The sequence below is a fragment of the Pleurodeles waltl genome, chromosome 2_1 (genome assembly GCF_031143425.1).
Source record: "Pleurodeles waltl isolate 20211129_DDA chromosome 2_1, aPleWal1.hap1.20221129, whole genome shotgun sequence".
Lineage (NCBI taxonomy): Eukaryota > Metazoa > Chordata > Amphibia > Caudata > Salamandridae > Pleurodeles > Pleurodeles waltl.
Window position 1 is genome coordinate 365307249 of NC_090438.1, and position 26984 is coordinate 365334232.

At 43.3% G+C, this 26984-nt stretch overlaps 1 protein-coding gene across 2 annotated transcripts in view; it reads right to left on the reverse strand.

Annotated features, from left to right (window-relative positions):
* The window catches only part of HDX (highly divergent homeobox), a 307184-nt gene that overhangs the window by 117422 nt on the left and 162778 nt on the right, over window positions 1–26984 (reverse strand). For both annotated transcript variants that reach the window (XM_069212603.1, XM_069212610.1), the window contains 2 exons: window positions 14979–15183; window positions 7189–7268 (listed from right to left, as the gene is read on the reverse strand). In XM_069212603.1, the coding sequence (XP_069068704.1) occupies window positions 7189–7268; window positions 14979–15183 (285 nt within the window). The remainder of the gene's footprint in view (window positions 1–7188; window positions 7269–14978; window positions 15184–26984) is intronic.

The window sequence follows — 26984 nt, forward strand, 5'->3', positions numbered from 1 at the left end:
GCTAGTGAATCCGGCTGCCCAAGAGAGTGAGGTATATTCTCTGGACAACCTCTTTACAAGCATGAGTTCAGTGTGTAACATTCCATCAGAGACTCAAGATGTTCAGAATAAGGAACCTGCTTTATATCCCCAAGCAGCTCCATTCCCAATTTTCCTTCCCAAAGATCACTCATCCACAAAGCTGATGGAACGAAATGAAATCAAGATGAAAAAGGCCAGTGAATCAACTAAAATAAGAAGAAAAAAGGCGGGGGAAAAAAGGAGCCAGCGAATCCCTAAAAAGAAGGCAAGGAAGGTTAAGTTCGAGGAAAGAGAGCAGGAGAATTGTTCGGATGCGCCTGAACTGGCCCGTCAATGGGGAGCTTCCAGAGCGAGTCAGAGGAGGCGATTCCTGTCTTACAGCTAATGCCTGATATGGGTTCATCGCGAAATTCCCGACAGACACATTCTTTGGTACTCCCTAGTGTCACATTTGGTTCAATCGATGTAATCTCGCCGGACACCGCCCCATCAAGAGCTATGGCCACCTGCTCTAGAGGAGCTACTCAGAATGGGGGAGAAAAATTCAGAAGAGATAACGTCCCTACTGGGCATCTGGAGTCACCGGATATCTTGGAGTTTTTGACTATATTTGACTCTAACATAAGCTTAAATCGTTCCTTTCTACTGTTGTGCTTTTCGGAAATAAGGGAACTCAAATTAATTGAGAGTAGCGATATTGCGAGGGTCTTTCTTGACCACAGTATAGGAGGCAAAGGTATGGTTTTCGTCTAAAATTGTTTTGAATCTAATCTTGGACAACTGTGCCCAACCCCAGCGTAGGGGTATAGACGTTATCCCAGTTTGGGATAAGCTAATGCTCCTAGGCGGGCAGCACCTTACTCATGATCTGGACCCCACAAATAGCAATGTGAATCAGGGAAGAAAATGTTCCTTCTCCTCTGGCGAAATTGTGCACGTTTCATTAGTCCAGGGTGCAAGGGTAGTAAAGGTGTTGGAAGGTCCCATATATCAGGGTATTACCCCAATCATGAAAACTGGAGTTGGTTGGCGGGGCCCTGAACAGGTCTCAGTCGAAGGGCAAGCTGCTACAGACAAGCTACTAACCCTGATTTCTCATTGGTCTCCTGAAATGCTGCAGGACTAGGAAAACAGCTAGGAAAATTAAATGTAATTTGCTCATTGAAGGTCGATCTAATATGCATCCAAGAGACCTGGTGTTTAAACGACTTCTCATGCCTGGGTTACACAGTTTTAAGTAAAAAAGCACTTCCTTCAAAAAAGGGCGCGCTAAAGGGGGATAGCTATGCTTTTAAGCAATAGATATAATTGGGAATTTGATAGCCTCCCTGTGACTACAAATTTTTTCCAAATAGTACAAATAGTTGTTTGTGGAGAACGAGGTGGGTAAATTCCCATTGATTATCGTAAATGCATATATCCCCCCTGAAAAGGAATTAGACACTATTCTTTAACAGTTGTTCAATCATGTCTCTGCTTTAGGTAATTCTGTTGACTTAATTATAATGGGGGATCTAAATTGTAAAATCTCAAATTCCACGCTTCACATCTTTTGTGATCCAGACAGGGACAAAGCGCTAAATATTCCTCCTATCCTATTTCCTTCTGGAATTAGGACAGACAAAAGAGGACTAATTTTATTGAAAGGTCTGAGGTCCTGTAGCAGTATTATATTGAATGGGCGTTTCTGTTCAGACTCTCCTGCAGTCAATACTCATAAATCCCTTAAGAGTAATTCCATTATAGATTATATCTGTGCCTCATATAATATTGCTCAAAGAGTCGAGGATATGGAAATAATCATCTGCATATACAACTTCATCAGCTCTGTAGAATATGGGATATTACGTCCCCTTATTCAAGACTAAAACAGGGGAAGGAAACTAGAAAGATGCTGAAAGGATAACGGCACAACCTCATGAACTTGTGCAATGTGCCTGAAAAGGTTGCACATCTATCACTACTGCAAACACAATCATACCCTATGCCATATAAACACCAGCCTTAATGAAGATGGCAAACCTGAGATGACTTAGAAAAGACAGCAGAAATATGATGCGCCAAACATAAAAAGTAAAAGAACCCTAGCTTACCAAATCGAGGGCATGGTTAATGATAAAGCCTGATAAATGGGTTTGAATCCTAGTCGGGAAAACAATTTTTGTTTTGTTCCACTGGTGGTTAGGGTACCAAAATATGAATGGAGAATATTAATGTTTCCCTATATGTTACTAAAGATGCCATCTTAATCACCCGTTTCTCTACTGTGGAGCATAGTCCACAACTTAAAGATACAGATATTGACACTTAATCAAAAACACAGGAAACAAGCCCATTACCGTTATTTAGGGGTTGCAGCTGCCACCCCCTGGCTTGCCTCATCCATACCCTGTATCCTCCTTTGCGCCCCAGGTCTCAGAGGAGGCAAAACAGTGCCAAGAGCACTAAGGTGACTCGCTTTATTAGTGTCAGACTGCTATCTCCTTGTTTTCTGCTCATTTTTTATTAAGTTAATAGTGAATAATAATCTATGGTTCACTAAAAGAATAATGAAAAATGGAGGAGCAGAATCTGTGGCAGGACCTTTACTGGCATCTTAAGTAACTAAAATAAAATGCATGTAAGCAGGATTGTTTGTTTATGGGAATGTGTGTGTGTCAAAGTGAGAGAGTAAGCAACTATAAGGGACTCAATGTAAGAGAGAGAGAGAGAGAGAGAGAGAGAGAGAAAGAAAATGTGTGAATCAGGATTAGAGCGAGTGCAAGAGACTGAGTGAAAATAAAAGTGTGAATAAGTGAGAGCAAGGGTGAGTGTGAGTGAATGAGAGTGTAAAAGTTAATGCAAGTGAAAATGAGCGAGAATGTGTTGTTATGCTTGGAAGTCTGCTGTTTGATGGGGCATGCTTCTTGGTTTATAGAGGCACCCATGGCAAAATTCTGGCACTGACATATTGGAGGTAAATCTTGGCATGGGGCACCTATGAAAAAAATGCTGGCACTAATATTATCGAGGAAATCCTTGGCATTTGTGGTATTTGTGTTGAAATGCTAGCCCTGGAGCACTGGAAGAAATGTTTAGCTTAAGAGAGGACCACTGTTGCAAATATCAAAGACTGACAAAATTCTGTAAATTACATACTAGATGTAATATCTGAAATAAAGGCTGCCTATTGCAGGAAACTACCCTCTATTGGCACAGTTACCCCGACTTTTGCCTGCTGTCCGTGTACTAATTGGGATCCTGCTGACCAGCACCCCATAGTGACTGTGCTCTCTCCCTCTAAATTTGGTTGCTTGGGACTTCAGACACCCCATATTTGGCATACTGGTGCCCCCATATAAGTCCCTAGTATATGGTACCCAGGACATTGGGCACCAGGGGTTCTCTATGGGCTGCAGCATGTATTATGCCACCCACGGGAGCCCATGTAAAATGTGTCTGCAGGCCTGCCATTGCAGCCTACGTGAACAGGTGCATGCACCCTTTCACTTCAGGTAACTGTAAGTCACCCCTATGGTAGGCCCTCCTAGCCCAGAGGGCAGGGTACACGTACCTCTGTGTGAGGGCACCCCTGCATCAGCAGAGGTGCCCCTATGAACTCCAGCTCCATTTTCCTGGGCTTTCTATGTGCGGGGACGCCATTTTATGCGTGTACTGGACACAGCTGTGTACAGCTACATAATGGTAACTCCGAACCGGGGCATGTTTATCCAACATGTCAGAATCATACCCCAATACTGTTGACAGTATTGGTTGTATGATTCCATGCACTCTGGGGGGCTCCTTAGAGGCTCCCCAGCATTGCTCCTACCAGTTTGCAGAGTTTCCCAGGCAGCCCGCGCTGCTGCCATATTACAGACAGGTTTCTGTCCTTCTGGGGCTTGACCAGCTCACGCCCAGGAAGGCAGAACAAAGGATTTCCATTGGGAGAGGGAGGCAACACCCTCTCCCTTTGGAAATAGGTGTTACAGGGCTTGGGACGGGTAGCCTCCCCAAGCCACTGGTATGCTTTGAAGGGCACATTTGGTGCCCTCCTTGCATAAACCGGTTTGCACCAGTCCAGGGACCCCCAGTCCTTGCTCTGGCGTGAAACTGGACAATGGAAAGGGAGTGTGACCACTCCCCTGTCCATCAGCACCCCAGGGGTGGTGCCCAGAGCTCCTCTAGGTCGTAACGTGATTCTGCCATCTTGAATTAAAGGTGGGCAGAGGCCTCTGGGAGCATATGCGTGGCCAGATCAGGCAGGTGGCATCACAGCCCCCTCCTGATAGGTGGTCACCCTGCTAGGTGCCCAATCCCCCTTTTTGGGCTATTCAGGGTCTCTGTCTTGGATGCATCCTCAGATTCGATGTGCAAGATTCCAGTAGGGCTCCTCTGCATTGTTTACTTCACCTGCTGGCCACTGGAACTGCAAATGGACTTTCCAGGAACTAACAACCTGCAACCACAGCGACAACTGTGCTAGCAACATTGTTTCCACGGTTCCTTCCAGCAACTGTAACATTTCCCCGGCTGTGCATCCTCTTAGGATGACGAGTCTTCAGTATGCACAAGAAGCAAGAAGGAAGAAGGAATCTCCATTGGAGTGAAGGAGTCACTCCCCTGCACCCGCAGACACTAACTGCATCGAGGACCAGCTGCGTGGATCTCTTCTCCTAAGCTGCGTGGATCCTGCATCATGGGGAGTGGTCCCCTTGCTCCTCCCTACCAGCTATCCAACTTGGGAGAAGGTAAGCCCTTGCCTCTCCACACAGGAGTCTCTGGAGCTACCAAGGCGTCTCTTGCAGCTACCGAGGTGTGTTGGCATCTTCTCCAAGGGATCTTCAGGCTCTGTGTAGCCCCACAGTGAGCCTCACCGCAACCCATGTGCTTGCTGCCTGTGGGTCACCTGTGGGGGCTGCCGCCTCTTCCTGCAACTCTCCTCACTGCTGAGGGTCACCTGGGACTCCCCTCCATGTGTTGAGTCCCCCTGGACCTTACTGATCCCCACCAGCTCCGCATTTCTTCTTCCATGACATTTGCCTTTGCTAAGGCTTGTTGGTGGTTTTTCCTCACCACTGACCAACTGCAATCCTCCTTCTGGCATGGGAAGTCAACAGCATCACTACAGGAACTCTTCAGCTGCTCCGGTGCTGCTCTGCTGACTGTCTTACTTCACCCTCGACCTGGTCCTGCATCCACAGATGGGTGGGTAGTGACTCCTGTCACGACGGGACACTCCAACATGAACTGGACTTGGTCCCCTTCCTTTACAAGTCTTCCTCTTCCAGGATCCACGTCTGGTTTATTGCAGTTTTGTCTGGGTCTTGCATTATCCTCTTCTGAAGTCATAAAGGGGGTTTTGTGGAAAACCTGATACTTACCTCTTTTCTCCTGGTCACTGGGGGGGCACTCTGGTATTTACCTTGTGGGTTTCATAGCTCCCCCAGCTCCCCTCTACCGATTGCACTTCCTTGGGTGGGGTCGTGACTTTCGCATTCCACTTAATTAGTATATGGTTTAGTCCCCCCCAGGGCCTTCAGTATTGGCTATTGCTGTGTACATAGTAGTGTGTTTACTTACCTCCAGTTGGGGTATTGCCTATTCAGTATTTTAGTACTTGTGTTACTGTAATAAATTCCCTTTATTTTTCTAGCACTGTGTCGTTCTTTCATGTGTGTAAGTGCTGTGTGGCTACAGTGGTATTGCATAAGCTTTGCATGTCTCCTAGATACGTCTTCTCTACTGCTCATCCAGTTACCTCTAGAGAGCCCTGGCTTCCTAGATACTGTCTACGCCTCACTAATAGGGGATACCTGGACCTGGTATAAAGTGATAACACCATAGGTGCTCACCACACACCAGACACATTTCCTACACCTACTGTAGGTGGACTTTAGTAGGGCCAGAATTCTGACACTGGCATATTGTATGTAATGTTGGGGCAAAAGGGACACCCAAGACAAAAATATGGCCCTAGCAATGGGGGCAATTTTGACATATGGGGGCATATAAAGAGGACATGGAAAAATGGGGTAAACTCACAGGCACTGTCAGGTTTCATTAACTTGCACACCCTAAAAGGGCTTGAATGTTTAGTAAGTTTATTTTCAGAGCTTGTGGCTTTGCTGCACAGTTATTTGAAAACTGTGCTTAAACATGCACCATTAGAGTCAATTCTTCTCAAAATTGCCTTATGGGGAGAAACCTCCCCATCACCCTGTACCTCCTGAAGATGTCAGACTAGCTCACTTTTGCTTGCTTACTACAAATCAGGCAAATGTTCCCTTGACACACCATGTTGAAACCTTAATATAGATGGTACCTAAAATTGATATTTGTCTGTGTTGTTATATTAATTGTGCAGTCATTATGAATTTTAGTGGGTATTTATTGTTTTGTCATCATGGTTAAGTCATGTGACATACCTCCCTGGGAAGATTCAGGATTAAAGGTCTTATAATGTCACTTACTGTGACATCATCAAGGTCAAAGGGTGTATGATATCACTTCCGCCACCCCTGGGATTTTGATGAATCAACGCCCATGCACAAACCCACTGATCAGAACTCCTAAAAAGGCAAACTTCAAGTTTGCTTGTGAAATTAACCTCACAATAATCCAAACACATACACGTTACTCACAGCATACAAAGGTTTGTCTGGTAAGCTCTGCTGTTTAAAATCAAACCAGGGTCTATCTATTTATTTAAACAGCTGAAGCTTTATAAAGCACAGACTAGGCCCAAGACAAGCCTTGGCAGACAAGCATTGCAGAAACATACAGAGCATTTCAGAAACAATACAGATACATGATAAACACTTTACAGGAAGTTAAGGAGAATACAAGTGAAGGACATTATGTTGCAAAAAATATGATAAGGGAAAACAAATTGTGACGCTAGAAAAGAAAAACTATGTGCTGGAGAGAACGTTTTCCACAAAATAGTTCATAAAATAATGTACTGAAAGTTTAGGGTTATTCTCCAGAGAGATGACCTTATACAACTAAGTGAGATTTCCTCTAATTTTGGTTTTACATGGACACCCTGAAATCTTTTGTCTTTGCATGTTGTAAAAGTTACACTTTGAGGTTATATTAATACAAATATTGCTCTGTCTTTCATTTCCTCAGGCATAATATGCACAAAACATCAATAAAAGCTACTTCCCAGGTAAGCATACGCACCACTTTAACTGCTGACATTGAATGCTTAATTTCTTCTTTTAAGTCAATGTCTTCACTTTGTCCAATATCGCTGATTTCTTCTATAAAGAAAGAAACAAGAACAGTGATGAAAAAACACACAGGGAAGAAAAAAATACAAATATGTAGGTCCTGATCACTAAACTAAAACATAAAAAGGACATTCCCAATATATTAGTATATATATACATATATATAATATTATATTGTATATAAATAGGGCTTAATCACACATGAGCAGTAATAAAGCAATGCATCCAGTCATCTACACTGCTTTCACCAGTTACAAGCGAAAGAAATGCATTCATCATGTGACAGTGAATACCCATTATTGCTTTTGTCCAATATGAAGGGTTTACTCTGATAAAGCAAAGCAAACTGTACTTACTACTGCCATTCACTACCAACGTGCAAGGTATCAGATCCAGTATCTGCTGTTGGTAGGAGAGCTTGGTGACCAAGTTCATCAGTGATGATGAACAAGTTACTTACCCTCTGTAACGCTCTTTCTGGTACAGACTCAATCCAGCCGCAGATTCCTTACATTTCTAATATTCGCTGAGTGTCAGACTGGATCCAGAAATTGTTTAACAGTATCTCTGTGCGCTGGTATGTGGCGATGTGTGGCTCTACATTGACGCCATTACTCGCTGGAAATGAGGTATGGGGACTGCATAGGTGCCACTGCTGCATGCAGCATGCTGTTGATTGCTTTCCAGACCGTCGGCACACCCAGACTCAAAGCCCCAAAAGCAAATTTGTGTGACAAGTGTGCACATTCCTTATTAAAGGATAGAGGCCAAACACAGAGTGGGGAAAATGGGAGGGTCGGTGAAGGATCGGTAGCTAGAGAGTCTCTACCAAAAAAGTGGGTTAAAGAGGGTAAGTAACTTGTTCTTTTGATAGAGACTTCTAGCTGCAGATTTCTCACCTTTTCAATAGATAACAAAGAGAGTACGCATATGGAGGTGGGTCTGAAGATGAACTCACACCAAAAAGTCCAAAATACCCTTCTTGGCGAACTAGACTATTAAGACCATAATGCTTTGGGAACATATGGAGGGACACCCATGTAGGCACCTGACAAATGTCTAGGACATTGACTTCACATGACAACGCATTGTGAACCACTTGGGCCCTGGTAGAACGAGCACACAGTCCTTCCTTAAGCTGCTTTTTCATCAGTGCTTAGCAGAACCTAATGTAAAGCACAATCCAGCTGGAGATGGTTCTCTTTTGCCCAACTGTGAAAGAGAGAAAGTCCAGATCCATCAAGACATAAGTAGGTTCTCTATTGAAGCATCCTATCCACCAGCAGCCTAGACATCCAGCTCTCTTCTCTCTTCCCAGCCAAATCCTCAACTCTCCACATTCTACAATGAGGTCATATGTGACCTCAGCATGAGACAAAGGATAATCAACACTCCGCTCCTGCTGAGATTACATAAGCCATCTACCACACCAACCTTACCTTTTTTAGCTCCAGAAAAACAGCTGATCATCTACTCAGTGTTCTCTGGGACGATCTATGTCAAAAATCAGCTCTCTTTTGGGGTCCAAAGAAGGGTGAGGAGGAACACAGAACATCAGCAAGGTGATATTTTGATTGACGTGGAACGGCATCACAACTTTAGGCAAGAGGGATGCCTGTGTTTACAAAACCAGATTGTTTAGGAAAAGAGCTTGAAGCACACTCATATGCCACACCGACGTTATGGTGATGAAGAACAGTCTTGAAAGTGAGAAGCCGCAAGGAGCAGCTGTGAAGTGACTTGAAGGGAGTGCACATCAGAAACGTTAAGGACAAAGTTAGTCCTGCAGTGGCACAACAAAGGGAGATCGAGCAAATAAATGTAATCCTTTCAAAAAGTGCATACAACTAGACTTAAACAAGGAGGGCTGGTCTGGCAATCGCAAAAAAGCCTAAAATTACCCTTTAAACATGCTCAGAGGAAAGCCTTTCCAGGCTAGGGACAAAACAAATAACAAAATGTCAGATGACTTTGTCTGAACAGGGTCTACCTACCTGGCACTGCACCCAAACACAGGCGTATACAGTTTGTCGAGTGACGCCTGCCTGCCAAGATTACATCAACCACCTCTGAAGGAAAGTCAAAGGTGGTCAGCCATCGCCACTCAATCTCTAAGCATGAAGGTGGTGATTGCGAGGGACTGGGTGCCAAACCCTGCCCTGCTGCTGGACAGGCAGCCTGATCGGAGGACAGATGCTCAGGCCCAGAAGCTCTGGATATCATACCCTCTATGCCCAAACTGAAGGTAATAGGATGACTTGGGCCAGTCGGTCCTGATCTTATTGAGAATTTGGGGCAGGAGTGGTACTGGAGGAATGTTACACAGGAGTCCCGAGGTTCACTTGAGGCAGAACAATTCCCTGAGTGAGAGACACTTTAGAAGCACCGAACTCCAGAAGTGCCTTTTTGACAGTGGCTAACAGATCGAGCCAAGGTTCTCCAGATTAGTGGAAGAGATATGGGGGGTCATTCTGACTTTGGCGGGGGGCAGAGGCCGCCCGCCAAAGTCCCGCCGGCAGAATACCGCTGCGCGGTCAAAAGACCGCCGCGGTAATTCTGAGTTTCCCGCTGGGCTGGCGGGCGACCGCCAGAAGGCCGCCCGCCAGCCCAGCGGGAAACCCCCTTCCATTAGGATGCCGGCTCCGAATGGAACCGGCGGATTGGAAGGGGTGCGACGGGTGCAGTTGCACCCGTCGCGATTTTCAGTGTTTGCGTGGCAGACACTGAAAATCTTGGTGGGGCCCTGTTAGGGGGCCCCTGCAGTGCCCATGCCATTGGCATGGGCACTGCAGGGGCCCCCAGGGGCCCCACGACACCTGTTACCGCCAGCCAGGTTCAAGGCTGGCGGTAAGGGGGTCGGAATCCCCATGGCGGCGCTGCTTGCAGCGCCGCCATGGAGGATACCCTTGGGCAGCGGGAAACCGGCGGTACACCGCCGGTTTACCGTATCTGACCGCGGCTGTACCGCCGCGGTCAGAATGCCATGGGAGCACCGCCAGCCTGTTGGCGGTGCTCCCGCGGTCGTTGGCCCTGGCGGTCCATGACCGCCAGGGTCAGAATGACCCCCATTATGCCATCTCCAACTGTCACAGGCACTCTACTAATGATTTGTTTTATTTACCGCGTGTGGTGCATCTGATCTCCATGTAGGAGCCATCAGCAAAGACGTTTAGTAATATTTTGGGGGAACTAGCGATTTAAAGCTCGTATTGGTTTGCGTGTGGTCTCAGATTAAATATATAATTTCGAATGCAAGTACATTGACAGCTGGATTAGCCACTGTCATGGAGGTAAGGTTAAAAAGGTCCCTGATTCCTCAAAATAATATATTTTTGTAAAAACACCTTTTATCTGTGCCATTAATGGATGTATAAGCCTGCGGGTGAGACAATTGGACAGTGGCACATATGTAATGCTGAAAAGGTCCTTGATTAATTAAAATAATATTTAGCTGTAAAAATTTCATTTATTTGTGCCAATAATATACATTCAAGTCCGTGTGTGAGACTACTGGAACTTGGCATTTTTAACAAGAATAGAATGGGAAAGTTGTGGTTCATAACTAGATGATATTTCTAGCGTGGGAAAGGTTAAGATAGCGTCCTGTTTTTGTTATAGTGGGTAGGCACGAGGGAAAAAAGGTATTCAAAAGTTTTATAAATTGGGTCTCTAGAATGGAAGTGGGTAAACGGAAGTGGGCTGGTCCTTATTAACCGCATATCATCAGTCATGTTTGACAAAGTCAAACTTACATAAAAAGTTGGGGTTTGGGGTTGATAGGGAAGGAATGTATTTACTATTGAAACTATATCAACTATTCGATGTAGTGAAGAATGGAGATCATAATGGAAGGGGGTAAGCAGAAGCATGCCGGGCCTCTGTTAACTTAACATCATCAGTTACTTGTGGGAAGCCATAAGGGAATCAAATAACAGGGTTTGGAATCAACTGGAAAGAAATGTCTTTAGCATTGAAAATGTATTAACTATTTGATGTGGTGGATAACAGCTATGTGTTATAATTGAACTATATGTATTTGTTTAACAGCTCACATGCAATAAGAAACTGACATACATAACTACACATGACAGTTAAAGACATCACATAATGCTAGTGATTATAAGTTAGTTAAACTTTCAAAATTGGTGACTGTGATGATATTATCGTATTGGGTCAATGAAGTTCCTCTGTAGATAGTCATGAAATAAGGGAAGAAAACAGAGAACTAATTTGTTGATTTTCATGTTATTGCTGTAAGAAATACTTATTGATGATTAGGTACAAGTTAAATATTATATTAAGTTTAAAGAATTAAGATGGCATGAAGAAGCTTTGCCTGGAATGGGGCAGCAACTGGGTCGAAAATCAGGTGGTTGGGCAAATGGATGTAGTTTTGTCCTGGTTTTAACTATCCATACAATGAAAAAAAAAAAAATTGTATTTAGCGTGTGTATGAATGTTTTGCTGTTTTAAAAGTGGTTGATATATATTTGTATATGTTTTTTCAAGCCTGGATGAAGTTCCTTTGTAGGGAACGAAACACACTGAACAGATCTGTTTGAGGTGGAAATAGAGAAAGGAAAACATTTTTTGGCAAATAAAAAGGAAGAAAAAAAGACTTGGCGAGTTAGAATTTTTGACTGTGCAGCTTCTTCTATGCCATCAGTGTGGTTGTGATTCAAAACAGAACTTGGAACTTTGATCTTGGTTAGATTTGTTTACAAAATTTGCCCTCCCCAGACAAACCTTAACATAGTCAGAGCGGTCCCTCCTTGATGTTGGGCCCACTGAATCTGTTAGGCCGATTGTTGTATTGTATTCTGTACTGCTGCTTACTAATTCCTGCTTGCCTTTTTTCCTTTTATGCCTGACTTTTCTGCTTTATGTACAGCTTGCATTCTTTCCTTTTATATATGACTTGTCTGTGTTAAGAACAGCACTCCAATACCCTTACGAGTCATGTTCCCTCTATATAAAACTCCTCAAATATTGTGTGCTTGACCAGCAGGATCTATAAGGCCCTTAGTTCTGGGAGCCTCAGAGTCACCCTCACTGAAATCCAAGACCAAAGAGGAAAGATCAAGATCATAGCCTGAATGCCCTAGACTCGCCTTCCTGGGGGAAAGGCACAAAAACCAAACTGTGCACAGAATAGCTGTGAAGAAGGAGGCAGAGGTGACTTTGGCAGGCTGTTAGTCAACTCTGAAGATGACAAGAGGTTCACCGTAGTCTAGAGGTGGTTGACAATGGCCTGAGGCGAGCTCGCCTTCAACAGTCAGTCATCGAGGTAGGGAAAGACTAGGACCTCTGACCTCCGAACATAACACTGTTACCACCACCATCACTTTTGTAAACACCTAAGACCAAAAGGGAGCACAACAAACCTAAAGTGCTCCTGTCCATCACAAACCGCAGGCATCACTAACTGGCTGGCAGTATGGGTTCATGGAAATAGGCATCCTACAGGTTCACCACCACCATCTAGTCTCCAGGGTCTAAGTCAGGCAAGTCCTGGGCCAGTGTAAGCATTTTTACATTTTTCCTTCCAGAAAAAGGTATTGACAGGACGCAGGTCTAAAAATCAGGCAAAGGCCTATGTTAGAAAGTAGTAGGAATATCACCCATGTCTTACTTCTAGCTCGGGTACCATCTCAAAAGCTAATTTAGCCATAACGGCTTGACCTTCTTGCTGAAGGAGGGAGCGTCTTATGTTGTGGCCTGCCAACCTGGCAAGAATCGTTAAATCCTGCCTTCCACCATGTGGCTGTACTCCACTAAAGACACGCTAAAGGAGCTTTGTGGGTGGGAGTGCAGGAAGGAGCAGTAAACTGCCCAGCGTATTGACCTTGACCATGGTATTGACCTTGACCACAGGGGCCATAAACTCTATGGCCTTGATGGATGGCAGTATGGGGTACCTTGCCAAAGCTGCAACAAGGGTGGTAGGCCTGATGCGGTTGGCGAGGTGGGTGTACCGTTGCCTCAGAGTGGAGTTTGCCTTGTCCCCAAACAGGCAAGTCCCATCAAACGGCATGTCCATAAGGGACAACTTGATATCACCTGAAAAACCGGTGGACTGCAGAAAGCACAGAGGCAAATGGAGACACTAGTGCCAATGGTCACCCCCTAATGGAATCAGTGGTGTCCAAGCCACAACAAATTGTGGACTTGGCCTCTTCACAACAATCATGTATGGCCTGGGCGAGGGCCGGCTGGAGATCGTCAAGGATACCTAGGAGGACGTGAGTCACGGATTTCAAAGTATGTGAGAATTGTACCCAAGCAGGCATTTACTGACCTAGGGGCCAAGCTGAAGGACGAGACAACTTTCTTGCTGAACAATCTGAACTGTTTAGACTCTGTATAGAAGGAGGTGGTCGGCCGGGGGGACGAGTAGTAAGGAATGTGCTGGGGTTACTCCAGAATGAAGAAAGAAACCCCTGAGTGCCACAATAAAATAGTTCAGATCTCGATTGATATTGATATTTTTGTTTTTCTGACAACCTGTTCTTCCACTTTTACAAGACTTCCTCGTAAGAAATCATATGGTATAATGGTTAATTACAAGGTATACCATCTAAGGAGGATGCTGAAGTTAACACCTCTAGCTGTGTCAAGAGCACAGAGAATAGAAGTATTTACAATTAGTTTGCCCTCAGAGGCAATCTCATATCCAGCTTCTTGTATTCGTCTGTGAGATTCTGGAGGAGCCCCTCCATCTCATCCCAGTGAGCTCTGTCATAGCGGGTGAGCCCTACGGTGTACAGCCTTCAAGAAACACTGAAAACAAACAACCCTTCAGAAAGGAATCAAATATCCCTCTTCAAATGTACTCAGGTCTACGTAGGCCTACATCCACCAAAGAACCCCTCCTTATCTCAACACATGTATTTGCCTAGCGATACTTAAATCAATAAAGGTATCCCCATCAACCAGTCCATCTTTTACAAAGAAAACTAACAACAATTAACAAAAATACTTCTCTTTTTTTTCAATATGAAATTGTCACATACCAATGTAAAGGATGTGCATTTAAAGAAAATATGCAGCTGTTTGTGGATTTCTTTTTTTTACAAATTTCTTTTTGCATGCATATTAACACCATGTGTGTCACGGGGCCAAATACGCGATACCCCACTCCTAATTCCATACATAAATAACTTGTGTTTTTATACAATATAACTTTTCTTTTTTCTGTAACAGTCGTTACCACATATCTGACCAGTCTAAGCAGAGAGAACAGATATTTTCATTACCTATTTTATGGCACTCAATGTACCTGATTAAGGAACGATCAAGGACCAAGTATGCATTGTCTACATTAAACGCATGACTTCTAGCAAACTGCAATTTGTCAGCAGAGAATGTTCATCTCTCTGAACCATCTACATATAGTTGAAAGCTCACAGCGCTGCGCTCAAACTCTTATCTATCATTGTATGGGTTAATTGAAACTGTTGCAAGTAGTAATATCCAGCTGATGTTTGCATTCACTGACATTTGCTTGTCACTGCCTTCACATCCTAGATCGAATTTAACTTCCCCAATGTTGGAACCCTAGGTAGGTAACGTATCAAAAAGCAAGAACATTTGCAATAATTCTTACATTTTTGATAATTTTCAAATACCTACAAGCTTTTGAATAACTTCTCACTATCTTAGAGAACTCAGATATAACAAATTTAACAGTGAGCACAACAGATCTAACAGGTATGTGAAGAAAGATTTCTGAAATATTACCTTGAGAACTTCCTTCCGACAGGCAGATTGATACATCATCATTCCTGTCATCGTCAATTCCATCTAGTCCAGAATTATCTCCCGACATCATTGATGACGAAGTACCAGCTTCATGTTGATCAGAAAAGTCAGCAGGGCCCCTTCTTGGTGGTGGAACTTCAATTCCCATCAAACGATATTTGCGTCGTCTGTTACCAATCCACGTCTTTTAAAAGAAAAACATGCAATGCTGTAATCACCAGTTTTAAAAATAAAAATAAAAATGGGCAAGGAGAGAAAGGATAATTGATATTTGACAGAATGAACTACCTCAATGCTTAACAGTCACAATTTTCATTTAACCCATACTCACTAAATTTAAATTATTCCAGTATTTGGATAAAACTCGCTTTTGTTTTTTAAATAGGCTTCATGTGCTTCAGAAATCAGTTACGTCTTAGAATATTTTATAACACTGTTTACTCAAAAATGAAGACCGTCACATGCTGCAAATTAGTCTGCCCATTCGATTGTGTTGTCTACTTCATATTTTTGTTACATGATACCCATGAAGAACCTATCAGAATTTTTTTATTTTAAGACTGTCATGAAATGGAACTATTCCAATTCATAACATTTGCTTTGTTCATCAATGTAACCATCTCTTACTAGGAAATATGTACATGAACCTTCTCCTTGTTGCACCCCATTTGGTAATTTTAAAGAACTATATACAAATAAAACACACAATTTCGGAGTAATATAATGTATGCCAATGGATATGTTGAAGTACCTTTTCAGGTCTATCCCAAAAAAAGCAAGTGTTAATTTTACATTTATAGTGTATTATTCTAATTTACATTCATTCTCTTATGTTTGCCAGCAACGTTATCTGTAAAACTACTTCTCAACACATTTGTAGGATTACATTATCTTAATATCTACTTGATATATGTGTTATCACCACTAAAGATTTGTTATTGGTTATTTATCTTTCACATTTGTTATACGCTTTTGTCTATTTGTATATTTCACTCATAGTGCAACTTTTATTTTGCATGTATTAGAACTCGAGAACATAGCTTCTGGACAATAATGTAAATTATATCAAAATAACTAAAGAAACATTTGTATGACGATAATGACCTTAATGCTGCTGAAACATATAAAAACATGCAAGAGAAGGAATTCATGGGACAACACCAGCACCAATTTGCCGAATGAAATACAGCAATCGCCCTTGAAAGCCCAGATTCGAAGAGTTAATTTTTGTCACCTTCTAGCAACGGATGGTGGGAAGCCTTTGTTGTCACTGCTGCCTGCTCTTTTTATTGTCCACCAGGAGGGTGCTTGCACTAAAGAGGTTGAGTTTTAGCTGTGATTTATTGCACCATTCAATACACTGGCTAATGCGCCTCATTCCAAGTTAAGCACCATGAAAAATAAGTGAAAGAAACAAGGAACTCTAAAGAACAATAAAAAATAATTGAAAGAAACAAAGAACCGTAAAGAATAAGAGTTAAGAGATGCTTTAATGCACACCTGCTTTCTAAAGCAAATGATATTGTGCTCCCTTTTTGTGGCACGAGAATTGCTAGGGCTCATTTATCAATTAATTTCAGAATGTCAAAGTGATGGACCTTTGTGACATATTCAGACAAAGTTGTATGATGTTTGACACCATTTGGATTGCGTAGTTTTAAGTCGATTGGTTCCATACACAAGTCAAATTCCACAAATTGCAAGAGCGCGCCTTTGGAACCCTTCAGGTAACAGAGAGGATGGTCATTACAACCTGCATGTTTCTACAAGGCGATGCAAGTCTCCGAGAAAGGAGGATAACACATTCTGTTTCCTCATGTTTTATGGCTGGTCAAAACAAACAGGAGGTAGGGTGGCACTACCACCACAGATGCACAGAGTACACCCATCTCTCATGTGGATAGGTGCACATTATTACATTAGGGTCTGCAGACAGATTAATTTTCATGGAGAATATTATGTGATCATAACTATGGTATGAAGGTCTCAAGCCATGAAATAATCCTTCATTGGAGGTACAACCAACTTATAGAATTAACTTCCCCCACAGATGAAGAGCTAACACCACAATCCTATCATTTATGAAATAACAACAAACACAGCTTAGCCTAACACTTCTTAAGATATCCTTGATATTGGCTACTCTGCTCACCTTCCTAAGCAGAAAAGCAATCATATTTTTTTATGTAACTAAAAAAGCACACTTCTATGCTGTTTTCAGACTTCATTTATCTCATCCTTAGCCCTGACGTTATGAACTCATTGATGTTTGTGACAAAGTTGTTCTGGTTTCACGTAAAGTCCACTAAAGAACATTGCTGTCACTGTGTTACAGTTGACTATCAAAGGGTGAGTCTGGAGTAGCATAGATCCAAATACTTCAGAAAGGAATAACAGATAGGGTGGCAGATTAGTACAGTGGGGCAGGTGTTGTTTCTTTGGAACCAAAACAATCTGGCCTGTTTTTAAATATGTTGGAAGATGTCAGTGTGTATCAGATGATTTCAATGTAAATTAAGGGGATGAGTTACTATGTGCTAATAGTTTTGACGATACACTCAATGTATGTGGTGGCCATTATTGATCATTTTGTTTTATACAGTTCTCTCCAACTGAGGCAGTTTAATATGCTGTACCAAGTGTCAACGCTATCTTCTTTTGCTCCTTTTGCCCCTGAACAATGGGTAATAGGAGGTGGAACGTCCACAGAAAAGGGTGGAGGGCACTGGGTAACATGGGCTTTTAAGTGCAATGTGGTCATATGCAGGCACTGCTTCTACCCTTAGGAATGAGAGTAAAGTTATTTATTTCAAAACCAGAAAAATCCCACATTATGATCTTTTTCACTGGAACTAGTGACTGCTCTCATTTTGGACCAAAAATGCTTGCCCGATAAAAAACTCACAGCAATGGATAGACATAAAGACCTATTTTATTACACAAAATCATCAATTTGAAGAGCTGAATGAGTCTACGAGTGTTCCTTTCCTTGTCTGTATCTCGAAAATCAGATGCATGTAAATTCTCCTTGAAATAAAAATCTTACCCCTAGATATCTGAAATGGAGAGAAATCTAAAGTGTCAGGCCAGTTAGCATGAGCACCTTGATTAGTGTATTTCTTTTCTCCATGTCTATTACCTTGAATATGGCTGAATTTATTGTAAGACATTTTCTGGCAGAACACAAATCATAGTTCTAGTAAGGTGCAACAGAAAGCCAATTTCTTGCCAGAGAAATTGTGCGATCAGCAAAGGGTTTCACAGAGGGCACCAGCCTGCAAACTGTGGCACACTTCACAGCTGCATCATCAATTCATTTAAAAACAAGCTAAATAACATGGCGATGTGGAACTACAGCTGCCTTCCATCTGCTCAATGATTTTACCAAAGATCCATAATATAGAGTCACACACTGTGCATTATTATGTACGTAGGACATCAAAGGAGTTCTAGTATCCTTTGCACAAATGCACTGATCAGGTGGTAAAGGAGAAGATTGACAGAAGAACAGCAATTTTATCATCTGAGCCAGCTCTCATGTGACGGACCCTGCCAAATGGGATACACTGAAAATTCTCCATTCTGCCACAGGTGAAACGCCCCCAACAGTGTCTGACCTGACACTGCACTGTCTGCTGTTGCAGGTACCAATACAGAGTTGCTCTCTAACACTTAGGGGGTTATTACAACTTTGGAGGAGGTGTTAATCCGTCCCGAAAGTGACGGTAAATTGACAGATATACCACCAGCCATATTACGAGTCCATTATATCCTATGAAACTCGTAATACGGCTGGTGGTATATCCGTCACTTTACCGTCACTTTTGGGACAGATTAACACCTCCTCCAAAGTTGTAATAACCCCCTTAGTGTGCATAAACAGCAGGATGCATGAGGGCGACCAGACATAAGACCAGGGACATCTTAAGGATTTTGGGGGCCCCGGGCCAAACATATTTTGGGGGGCCCTTTTTGGAACAGCTTTGAATTTATGATCCACTTTCAGCTCTTGCATGCACTCTCTGGCCAGGTCGCTGAGAGTGCACAGGCACACTTGTACAAATTCTAAATGTGTTTACATCTAATATTCAGGGATAGTGATGTGTGTTTTCAAAATTGTATAACAGCAGCAGCTCACTAATATTATCGAAAATAATTTCTGTTGCTCCCTCCCATTTCTCCTATGTGAGGTCCACTTTTGATCTAAAATAACTTTGTTATGGATGTTGCCCGAAACAAACAAAAAAACATTTCTCTGCAAAATGTCTGCAATAGACTCACATATCACCCATACTAAAATAAATTAAAGGAAAAGGATATTTAAAACAATCTGTTAACACATTATTCAAGGTCATCAGGGAAGAACAGAGCTGGCTGGTCAGGGGGTCCCATGAAAGGCTAGGGCCCTGGGCCAGAACCCTCTTTGCCTATGCCTTAAGAGGTCTCTGCATAAGACCTGTAAGTCAAGGAGATGCACTTGAGACAGAAATGTTAGAATAATTTTCCCAGTATACATAATCTTCTGAGGAAGAGAAGGAGGAGGAAAAGCCTTCAAGTAGCCATCGTACATATAGAGGTCAACTTTGTGTTGGAGTGAGGTGAGATTTCTGGACACTGATAGTACAGCCTAAGTTGTAGAGATGAGTCACTGTGCACTACCAATGTTCCTCGACAAGCATTGGTAATGACACTTTCAACAGGAAATACTCCAAGCATGGAAGCAGAGGGAATTTCGACTGTCTCAGTGAAGCCGTGAACTGCCAACACTTTTGTGAAATAAAAACCAAAAAGCCACGGTCATCAGCAGAAACGGCAAGAGTGCAAACTGATAGTGCCCACTATAAGCTTCAGTTTATGTAAGCCATCCGAACTGGAAGAGGAAAGTAGATATTCTGGTGGCCCAGGGATGCTAACCAATCACCTGCTAGTAGGGCCAGTCAAACCTGGCTAAGCGAGAGCACTTGAACTTGTCCTGCCAATTAAACAAGTTCAAAAGGTAGATGTCAATGATGGATCTTATAATCAAGAAAAGGGAATAAAATCCTGTGTAGCTCTCTTTTAGGCACCTCTTCAAAAGATCCCTTATTTCAGGGGGTCAAGAACCTCTACCTTCAGGCGTGACCTGGGAGGAAATGTCCTGGTGGATGGAGAACGGTCAAAGGGAAGGACAGGATGGACAGGGCAACTGGTGAACAAGTGGGAGACAGTTGCTCCCACCAGAAAATGGTGGTACAAGTGGGAGGGAATCCAAGAGGTTTTGAAGCTGCAAATCTGGCAGAGGGCAGCAGGGATAGATCTGCTACTGGTAGCAACTTCTCAAACCACTCTTGCTTAAAGGGGGAAACAGCCTTTACAACACAGGCATTACCCGGCATCATTTACCATGCATTGCCTTTACAATGCAATGACTTTACCCAGCATGCCTTGATAAGTGTATAGGTATGAGTGTGTGTATACATACAAGGGATTACTGTAAAGACATTTTTAGGGTTGGATAAAGGTATTGGGTGGTAAGAGAGTTTTTAGGGGTTGGTAAGGGCATTGGTTGCTAAGAGTGGGGTTAAGGGTGGGTAAGGTTACTCAGTGCTAAGGGTGCTTAAGAGTTTAAGGGTAGGTTACTGGGTGCTAGGAGTATTTTAGGGTTTAGGGGCTGGGGAAGGGTAATGATTGGTAAGGGTGTGTTTAGGGATGGGTAAAGGTATTGGGTGGTAAGGGTGATTTTAGGATTTGGGTGTGCGAAAGGGTCTAGGGTGGTATGGGTGTTTTTAGTGGGTGGATGAGTGTAGGTGTTGATAAGGGAATAAGGTGGTACTACAAGCAAGCGGCTCTCACTCTAAAAGCCTTATTAGCAATATTTCACATGGAGAGTTGATCAGAGCAAGGCAAAATTGTAGCTCAGATACTGTGTTCATTTCAGAAGTTGAAAACATGACCCAGACATTTATTGAAAGGGGCTATTCAAAAGCAAGCATTAAGAAAGCCCTTGAGAGAGTTAAATCATTTAAAAGGGATGATCTGCTAGTGCCCAAGAAAAGAACCAATGAAGACAGTAATTCTGCAAGATTAATAACAACATATCATTGTCAAACAAGCAAAGTAAAATGGATTGTGCCCCAATTCTGGCCTGTACTCAAAACGGATAAAACATTTAGGAAAAGCCCTTCATTAAAAGACTCATTAAGCCAGAGTTTAGTGCCCCAACCATTACAAACAACACCAAGTCAAGGCTTTTATATTTGTGGGAAGTGTAAAGCCTCCAAATATAGTAAAAAGATGTAAACGGAAGTGTACTATGTGATTTTAACTGGGATACAGGCTTCACCTGTTTTACCTTCTTTATTATAGAACCCAACGGACTGCTGATACGCCTTGGCCCGTCAAGTATACGTAGTCATGCGGTGATAACGATGGTGGCCCCTGTTGATGACAAAAGAGCTATTATATCCTTTTCTTAGAGTGAGAAATGAATGATGAAAATCGATTAAGTTGTGTATGTTCAATATTTGTCCAATAGGGCGTGATTGTAATAAACCCAGAAAATTGCAGAAGGACTGAAATAATCTATGAAACCTATGATGTGAATACAATACATAATGTTTTGTGGTGTAAATTACATGTTACTTGAGTATGAAGAATTTGCTGTGTAAAAATAGACTGAGAACAACATCAAATAGCTGATGTTAGTTTTACAACATGATTTCAGCATAAACCTTCTCAAGCGAAGAAAACATGCCACCTTTCAGACCAAGTGTTAAGAAACCTAAAGGATTCAAAATGTCAGCACTGGTTATTTTGAAATGCTGCTTTGTAAGGGAATCTGCATCCTTATAACAAATGCAATTTTAATGAGTATTGTTAAAACTTGGTGGTGTATGCTAGGATAAAAAAAGGTAGTGGCAGTCCACGCATCAACAATATCAATACACTGTAAGATGGCTGCCACAGCAAGGCTTAGAAAAGTTATTTTGTTTACCCAGTCCAATTTTTATGTTTATGTCACCAGGGGAATTATGTGCATTTTAAATGTGTGATGAATAAATGTTTTGTTTACCAGTGATCAAGGGCGCGTAGCTCCTGAATCGCATCAGGACTAACTGCTGTTTGCCATGAAAAATAATAGAGATTGCACTTGTGAGAGGACATACGTGATACTACTATTTCTTCGGGTAATAACATTGTTATGGATTGTTATGCCACTTGGAAGCAACGTGGAGTGGATATATATATATATATATATATATATATATATATATATATAAACATATACATATATACACATATATATATATATTTATAAATTCACTTTAAAAACAAAAGGTTACAGGGACGTTGTTTAAAGTAACTATAACTCGCGCCCCCACCATGCACAGTTTTTTCCTCAATAATTTGACTGCTAATGTTTCATTGATATTTTCATTAACGTTATAAAAGTTGTAATTAGTGCTGTAATAACTGGGGTAATTAGCAGTGCATGAGGGGGCGCGAGTTATAGTTATCTTAAGGTGAGAGTTATAGTTACTTGAAATAAATTCAGAACCTAACTATAATGACACACACACATCAACACACATGCACACATCCCCCCCACCCGTCCATGCTCACAGGCACCCCGACCCCTTCACGCATGCATGCATTCACATACACACCCATTCAGCATACGCATACATGCACTCAGACACACCCACTCACTCGCACTCTTCCATACAAACACCCCCATACATGCGCACATACACGCACACACATACACTCACAAACAAGCACCCAAACACACCACAGACCCCCACTCCCCCTTTCGGACACCCACTTACCTCTTCCGTCCAGGAGGGGATGGGTCCTGGCGGTCTTCCCTCTCCACCACCACCACACCAGCAGGACACCACTGAGCCGTATTACTGCTCGTAATACGGCGGGCAGAGTCCTGCTAGCTTGCAGGCGCCAACGAGGGAACAGCCTTTGCACCGCCAACTGCCAGAACGAATGATGGCTGCTCTCCGCCTCAAAAAAGGTGCCAGGGCCTGTAAATCAAATGCTACTAGTGGGCCTGCAGCACTGGTTGTGCCACCCACATAAGTAGCTCTGTAATCATGACTCAGACCTGCAATTGCAGTGTTTGTGTGTGCAGTGTTACCTGTAAATTCGACTTGGCAAGTGTACCCACTTGCCGGGCATAAACCTTCCCTTTTCTTACATGTCAGGCACCCCTAAGCTAGGCCCTAGGTAGCCCCAAGGGCACGTGCAGTGTATGGTTAAGGTAGGACATATAGGCCCTCATTCCGAACCTGGCGGTTTCAAACCGCCAGGGTGGAGGGCAGAGGAAGCACCGCCAACAGGCTGGCGGTGCTTCCCGGGCCATTCTGACCGCGGCGGTAAAGCCGCGGTCAGAAAAGGGGAACCGGCGGTTTCCCGCCGGTTTTCCCCTGGCCCAGGGAATCCTCCATGGCGGCGCTGCTTGCAGCGCCGCCATGGGGATTCCGACCCCCTTCCCGCCAGCCTGTTCCTGGCAGTTTACACCGCCAGGAAGAGGCTGGCGGGAACGGGTGTCGTGGGGCCCCTGGGGGCCCCACAAAGATTTTCACTGCACCCGTCGCACCCCTGCAAATCCATTCGGAGCCGGCTTCCTCTTTGCAGGGGCTTTCCCGCTGGGCCGGCGGGCAATCTTTTGGAGCCAGCGGGAAAGTTGAAATGACCCCCGCGGTCATTTGACCGTGGTGCGGTCTTTGGGCGGACCCCAAAGTAATGTGTTTTATAAGTCCTGACAGTGAAATATTGCTAAATTCGTTTTTCACTGTTGCAAGGCCTGTCCCTCTCATAGGTTAACATGGGGGCTACCTTTAAATCTGATTAAAGTGTAGATTCCCTTTGGGAGCGGATGGACATGTGGAGTTTAGGGTCTCTGAGCTCTCAATTTAAAAATACATCTTTTAGTAAAGTTGATTTTAAGATTGTGCGTTTGAAAATGCCACTTTTAGAAAGTGAGCATTTTCTTGCTTAAACTATTTCTGTGACTCTGCCTGTTTGTGGATTCCCTGTCTGGGACAGTTTGACAGTTGGACTGGTTGCACCTCTCACTAGACAGTGACACAAAGGGAGCTGGGGTGGAGGGGAGGTGTGGTTCATCACACCTGAAAGGGCTGTGCCTGCCCTCACACAGTGCAGTCTCTAACCCCCTGGTGTGTCTGGGGCCTGGCCCTGGGCAAGGCAGAATTTCACAATCAAGAGAGATTTTCATTTGAAGTAGGCCTACTTCAAAGGGCAAAATGGGAATAAAAAGGGCACCTAAAACCACAGACTTTAAAACACTTCTGGACATCAAGAGGAACCTCTGCCTGGAGAAGAGCTGAAGAGAAGTTTTGCCCTGCCTGTGACTGTGCTTTGTGGAGCTATCCTGCAGTTGCTGCTTCTGTCAGAGTAAGAGGGCAAAGACTGGACTTTGAGTGCCTTCCATCTTGTGAAGAAATCTCCAAGGGCTTGATTTAGAGCTTGCCTCCTGTTGTTTGAAGTCTCAGGGACAGCAAAGATTTCTCTCTGCCAGCACCTGGAGTCTCTGGAGAGATTCCTGCTTTGACAAGTGGTGCCCTATCCAGTCCCTGGGCCCTTGAAAGGAAAGCTGGTGGAAATCCAAGGAAATCGACTTCGGATGACTCCGGACCAGCGCCGCTGCTGAATCCGGTGACGCCGCCTGCACCCGACGCCGTGACCTTCGCTGGAACACGATGCTCTTTGCAGGCCCGACGCCGCTGCAGCCCCGCCGTGACCAACGCCGATCGAAGTGCGCGGATTCAAAATTTCGCACAGACGCCGCGATCCCCGACTTCGGCATCGACTTGTTTTCACTCTTCACCAAAAGTACTGTACTTGGGGGTCTACGCGACTCCGTGTCCGGCGCCGCTGGTGTCGGCTTGTTGGGAACGACTCAGTCACAACGCCGTGTTAACACCTCATCGAAGCAATTTGTGTTTCTAAGCGCTATTTTTTAGTTTAATCTTTAAAAATTCATAACTTGACTTGTGTATGTCGGATTTTTGTCGTTTTGGTCTTGTTTTGTTTAGATAAATATTTTCTATTTTTCGAAACTGGTGTTGTGTCGTTTTGTAGTGTTTTCATTAAGTTACTGTGTGTGTTGGTACAAATACTTTACACCTAGCACTCTGAAGTTAAGCCTACTGCTCTGCCAAGCTACCAAGGGGGTAAGCAGGGGTTAGCTGAGGGTGATTCTCTTTTACCCGGACTAGAGTGAAGGTCCTTGCTTGAACAGGGGGTAACCTGACTGTAAACCAAAGACCCCATTTCTAACAGCCGCCAAAGTTGTAATGAGGGCCTGAATGTGTGAGTGGGTCTCTGAGTCAGTCTGAAAGTGGGTGTATGACTCTGTGAGTAGGTGAATGAGGGTCTGAGTGCTTCTATGAGTGAATGATTTACTGTATGAATGAACCTGATGTATTTTTAAAAATAATTTCCACCAATATTTGCAAATTCGTTGTGATGTTATGGGGGTGGGATGAGCGTCGCAACGTATTCGCGAATATCGTGTTGTGTGATAAAAATATTTGTAATGTCATAATTTGACCCTCCAAGACCCCTGTATCACAGCCCTTTGATTGGGGTACCTCCACACGGACCCCTTATTGCACTTTTAATTTTATTTTTCAAGCCCTAGGACCCTGTCCCGTTACCTAAAATGGCGGCTGCAACTTTCATGTCAGGTTGCTACCAGGCAATCACAGCATTCCTGTTGGCGCGTGCATTTGTGAGTTTGCTGCAATCGCCGCAAAGGCGTTCCAACAAATCCATTGTCCTAGATATACAAATTTAATTCCCCTTCAATATCTCAAAAACTACTTAACAGATTTACACCAAATATCCAAAAGTGTAATCTGCGTACCGAAACCTACCTTTCTACCAAATTTGGTGTTATTCTGTCCAGCGGTTTGGGCTGTAGTCATGTTCAAAACACCTATGGGAATTAAAATGGGAAACGCAACGCACAATTTTTTGATCCTCCCACCCAACCCCCTTTCTTGGCCCCGTTTAACGGATCACCCCGAAACTTCGCATATGCAACAAGAATCACCAGCACACTTCTTTTGGAGAATTTCATGAAGATTCTTCAAACAGTGCCAAGGATATAGGCAAGGCAAAAAACGCTTTTTGTATGGAAACATGGTCCTATCTATAACTACCTACTGGTGACTACCAGTAGGTAATATTTTACACACACACACACACAAATTAAAAACAGGTGTTTCACTTAACTGATATATATATTTACCATTTCATTGTAAAGGCATATGTGTGGTAAAGACCTGTGTGGTAAAAGCAATGAATGGCCAATGCATTGCCTGGTGAAGGATGCATGGTAAAGAAAGGCATGTGTGGTAAAAACATGCATTGTTCCATCGTACATCCTTTGAAAGGAGGATTACATTCATTATGTTGTCTGGAATCAGCTGAGAAAGTGGTCTATGCCGGGACTACTGGGCTCTGATTAGCCCATGAAATGTCTATAACAACTGACCTTACACACAAATCTAAATACAGCAAACAAACAATAGTTCTTCTAGCACTGAAGGACTCCAGGGAAAAATATACCTTTAAACCAAAAAGCTGCTCATCATTAAAGGGAAGTGGCCTGTACATCTTCTAAATTTGAGAGTACAAGAAGAAAAGGAGGACGATGGCATCACCTTGATCTCACATACTGAACATCTAGTGCCTCCAAAAACACGGAGAAATATACTGAACATCTAGTGCCTCTGAAAACGAGCCTCAGAAGGGGAAATAAGCCAACAGGCATAAACAATTATTGATGATCTTGGGAATTCTTTACAGTACGATGGAGTAAACAGAACTGGGGTACTTCACCGGGGTTGCAGGAAGAACCGGAGCAGAAGGCTTCACCAGAATCGTTAGTGAATATCAAGACGGAAAAATCCTAGAAAAAAAACACTCAGATAAAAAGTATGAACTGGGGCGATAAAAGTGATG